This window comes from Quercus robur, chromosome 3 (assembly GCF_932294415.1).
Source record: "Quercus robur chromosome 3, dhQueRobu3.1, whole genome shotgun sequence".
NCBI lineage: Eukaryota > Viridiplantae > Streptophyta > Magnoliopsida > Fagales > Fagaceae > Quercus > Quercus robur.
Genome location: NC_065536.1, coordinates 61,411,120 through 61,415,921, shown reverse-complemented (window position 1 = coordinate 61,415,921; position 4,802 = coordinate 61,411,120). Strand labels below are relative to the sequence as shown.

Below are 4,802 nucleotides of genomic sequence, written 5' to 3'. Positions count from 1 at the left end.
TTTTCTTCTTCTTCTTTCTTTCTTCTTCACAGAAACACGTGGGTATTGATTTCTCAAACCCAGAAAATCAAGCCCATAAACACATGATACTGATCATACACACCAACACAAACCCACAAACATGTTCATCCACACAATTAATCTAAAAATTTCTTCTCCCAACACAAACAAAACCCAGAAGTAAGAAATGAAAGAGAGGAGAGGGGTGGAGAAGAGGGGTGGAATCGGTCTTGCATGTCTTTGATCTAGCTTCTATTCGGAGATTTGAGCCATAATCAGTGACCCCAAGCAAAATCTAAGAGAAACCAAGAGAGAAAGAGAGCGCTAAAGTGAGAAAAAATTGAGGAGAATGAAGAGAGTGAGAGGCAGAGAAAGACGAAGGGAAAAATAGAGAGGAGAGTTAAAGAAAGATGAGAGTCAGCAAAAAAAAGGAAAAAAAGGAGAGAGAAAAGTATTCTGACATTGGGTTAGTGTGTGGGTCCACAACTTTGTCCGAAATTGAGTTTTTTTAAGGGAGAACTACACCCGAAAATAGTAACCAAACACAAGTCTAAAATGAGTTAAAGAAAAGTAGAGATAAAGATATGAAAATTGAATTAGAGTTTAGAGTGATGAGAAATGAGTTTTGAGATTTGAAAATAGAAAATTGAGCTATCTCTAAACCCAACACAACCTTAGTGTCACAGTTGATGGCTGATAACTTGGGACCCGTTTGTTACCGTTATTTAAATAACAGTTTTTTAGTGTTTAAATAACATTACATGTATTTTTCACATACTTTTTTACTCATATGTATTTTCAAAAAATACAAACAACATTACTAAAAATCTCTTACCAAGCGGAAAATGAGAAACTTTGATGACATAAGCTAGAATGACTTGTAGCTGATCTTAAGGCTCGATTCATTGTAGCAATTACAAGCTACGAAGGTTGAGACTTGCAATTTGCTGTCCCAAGATATGTGAAGAACATCTATAATAATATGACCCAAAAATGGTTTTGGAGTCTCAAAAGTGTGGTATGAAATGAAAGGGATACGCTAACGTAAAAAACCTTATAACTCAGTGATATTACATATTCTCTTTTTGGAGTCCCTCCTCCATTGTGGTAATTATCAAATTATAAAATTTCAAACAAAACAAATGATAAGTTAGCAACGATGTGGGTGACACTTGACCATTGTACCTTTAACCACAAGTGACAAATTGATGAAACATGTGCCACAAGCCTTCATACGAACAATCCCTAACAATTTTTTAGGTGAACAATGAACCATTGTGCCATACCAGAAACCTTACAAACCGCTACACCAAAGTACTCCTAAGTCACGTTGTGAACTCTTTAACTTAGTGATATTTTGGGTTTAGATGTTATTTGGATATTCACTGAGGCATACAAGCCATTTGGGCAATATGTTCAACAATTGTCACATACCGACAAGGATGATGCCATCCCATTGGCACTTGCCCGAATGGAATGGGTTTTGCTAGGCCCATTAGAGCATTAGCATTGAAGAATGCTAATGCCATATCTAAGGGAAATTTGACATTTACAGCCTTAAAATCATTTGCTTCAAAGAATTGTAAAGGTAAGTATTGCAAATTTTTTTGCAATACTGCTACAGTGCAATTCTATTGCACTGTAGCAGTATTGTAAAAAAAAAATTAATATTTTATCTCTCACTCTCTCATCTCTGTCTCTCATTTCACTTCACTCTCCCTCACTCCCACTCTGTATCTCCGTCTCTCACTCCCTGTTTCTCCCCCATCAAACCCCATCAAACTCCACTCCCACACCCACACCTTCCCCCCGCCGCCGCCCCAATTACATCCCCAATAGCCCGGCAGCTTGCCAAGCTCAGCGTCGACATAATCGAGGCCGGCATCCCCGCCGCCTCCAACAACGATTTTGAGGCCGTGAATACCATTGCCAAGGAGGTTGGCAATGCTGTCAATGTCGATGGGTACCTTCCGGTCATCTATGGCCTCTCTCTGTGATTTGTAATGGGGTCCGGTGGTGTGGGTATGGGGTTTTGATTTGTGGGAGTGGGTTTTGGGTTGTGGTGGTGTAGTGGCAGCATGGGGCCATGGTTGTGGCTGGGTATTGATCTTGCTTGGGGCCGTGGTTATGGAGACAACACCGGTGGAGGCGTGGAGATCAGCTTCCGATGGGTTTTGATAGGGGTTCTGAATGGATTTTTCTTTGATTTTTTGTGGGTTTCTTTGCATGGTGGTGGTGGGTGTGTTGTTGCCGTGGTAGTGTCTCTAGTTGTGGTGGCAAAGGTGGGTTTCATTTGTTTGGATTTTTGCCGTGGGGTGGTGGCGTGGCCATGGGTTTCGGTTTGGGTATGTTGTTTGTGGTGGTGGTGGTAGCAGGTGGTTGCAGATTTGGGTTTTTGTTTTTATTTGGGTTTTGATATATCTTATTTTATTATGTAAATATATTATTTTAATGAGTAGAATAGAAAAATAAAAGTTTAGGATGCTGGAGGTATTGTAAAATGGTATGGTATAAATGATAAAGTGGATTTTTGAGATGGTAAAATAGAGTAGGATAGCATTCTTCAATGCTAATGCTCTTAGGGAATCGGGGCAAATCAAGTTTAGATATTACCCAAACCCGACCTATAATAAATTTTTTTTTTTTTTTTTTTTTTTTTTTTTTTTTTTTTCAAAAATAAAATCAAACCGGCCAAACCATAAATTTGATTTCTCTCTCTCCCTCTCTCTATCATCACTACAAAAAACATTGCTATTTGCGACGAAACTTTTTCGACGATTACAAAAAGCCATCGTAAAAACTAGCTTTTTCGATGGCAAGTTTCTTCCATTGACAATGACTCGTCAAATATCAACATATTTGTGACGGCAAAATAAGTCTGTCAAAAATGCCTATTATTTTTGTCGAAAATGTGATTTTTTTTGGAGGGAAATGTTCCCGCCTTACCTTTTACGACGGCATAAAAATATTTGTCGCTAATAAGGTATTATTTATGACGACTAAACAAAAACCGTCGAAACTATTAACACTTACGACGGCTTTGGTACATCGAAAATACAAAATATATATTTTTTATGGTATTAGTATTTGCGACAAACCATCTTCCATCGTAAATATAAAAGAGGGTATTATTTACAACGACTGAAGAAACACCATCGACACTATTAACACTTGTGATGGCCTTTGTGCATCGAAAATGCAAAATATATATTTTTTATGGTGTTATTATTTGCGACAAATATGATTCCATCGTAAATATATATTTTTTTAGTTTGATAATTATGGTTTGATAATTAACTCATTTAGTGTATTTTTTTTCATGTAACCAGGAAAAGAGTGATAGAAACAAAAGAAATCGCAAAGAAAATCAAGCTATCATTGCGACTACAGGTTCTGTACCAATGGCTAAGCGTAGAAAAGAATTGGTATGATAAAATTGCCATGTTAAATTTCTATAACATTAGTTCGTATATTGAATTGATTTATCTTATGATTTTCCTTTTAAAATGGTCATAGGAGGAGAAGAATGGATGTGAACCAAGTCCAATCGAATGTTTCAGGTCGATGCATATGAAAAAGGATGGTGTTACTTTTGCCAGTGAAAAAGCACAAAAATTATATGTAAGTTATTATTATAACTATTATTATTTTTAAATGTCTTTTTGAATTTAAAGTTTGTATATATCTAATAACGGAATAAATCTTGTTTTAGGAAAAAATGGATGCAAGGAAATCAGAGGTTGCATCTCAAGGTGAGATTGTTAATGATAGTCAAATATTCTTTGAAGTGACTGGACCTCCTACTCGTGGTCGTGTGCTTGGCATGGGTGCTGGTGTCAAGCCTAGAGATGTGTATGGCCCAAGTTCATCTAGCCAGTGTAGTAAGCGATGTCAAGTGGACCGCTTAAAAGAAAAGGAGGATTTTGAGCTTCGTTTTAAAGAATCAAAGGATAAAAATTCTGCTGAGAAAATGAAATTACAGGGAGAAATCAATCAATTGAAAGAGGAAATGCCTAGTATGATAAGGTTTGCTTTGGAAAAGATGGGCTTTAATTCTATGCAAGAACCTACTACACAGGTATATTTATATATTTTTCAGTATAATCAACATTAATATTTTTTGCTATTTTCTTGAGGTTGTTGAAATAAGTTGTAAAGTTGCTCATTATGGATTTCAATTATTTGGATCGCTAAATTTAGATTAAAAAAATGTTATTTAAATTAGTATATCTTTACCTATCCATGCAAAGTACATGATTTGTAGTGTTTGTTATGAAAATGTTATTAATGTGACTATTGGTGGCAAATTTATTCTTTGAAGTTCTCATTCACAAGAGAACTACAAGGTTCTTGTTAGTAAGGATCTTGTATTCTTTGATGTTGATAATACCATTGTTATTCATTGTGGGGATTGTTGTTGATGTTGTTAAATTAATACGTTTCAATATCTTTACTATGTATTGTAAATATAATTTGCATAGTAATAATTTTTTTTTATACTTATTTAGTTTAATCAAAATATTACAGACCAATGCTGGAGAAGGAAATCAAAATGTGGACGAAAATACAAAAGATGACTCTAAGGAGGAAGATGACTCTGAGGAAGAAGATGACTCCGATGGCGCTCAAAAGGAGAATACTGACTCAGATGATGATTGATCTTCCAATATTTATGTTTTCAAGTTTGGTGAAGGATATTATAGCTTTCATTTAGACGTTTTAATTAAAATTTTTTATTCTATTTTATAGATGTTTTAATATTTTTTTCTATTGCATTATGTACTTTCTAGATTTGGACAATT

The 4,802-nt window shown here is 35.3% G+C and overlaps 1 protein-coding gene across 1 annotated transcript; it reads left to right on the top strand.

The window, feature by feature from the left end:
* The first annotated feature begins 2,078 nt into the window (after window positions 1–2,078).
* On the top strand, window positions 2,079–3,974 carry LOC126719894 (uncharacterized). Its single transcript, XM_050422395.1, has 5 exons — window positions 2,079–2,171; window positions 3,330–3,425; window positions 3,517–3,621; window positions 3,713–3,895; window positions 3,942–3,974. The coding sequence occupies exons 1-5, from the start codon at window positions 2,079–2,081 to the stop codon at window positions 3,972–3,974; spliced, it is 510 nt and encodes a 169-aa protein (XP_050278352.1).
* Window positions 3,975–4,802: the final 828 nt, after the last annotated feature.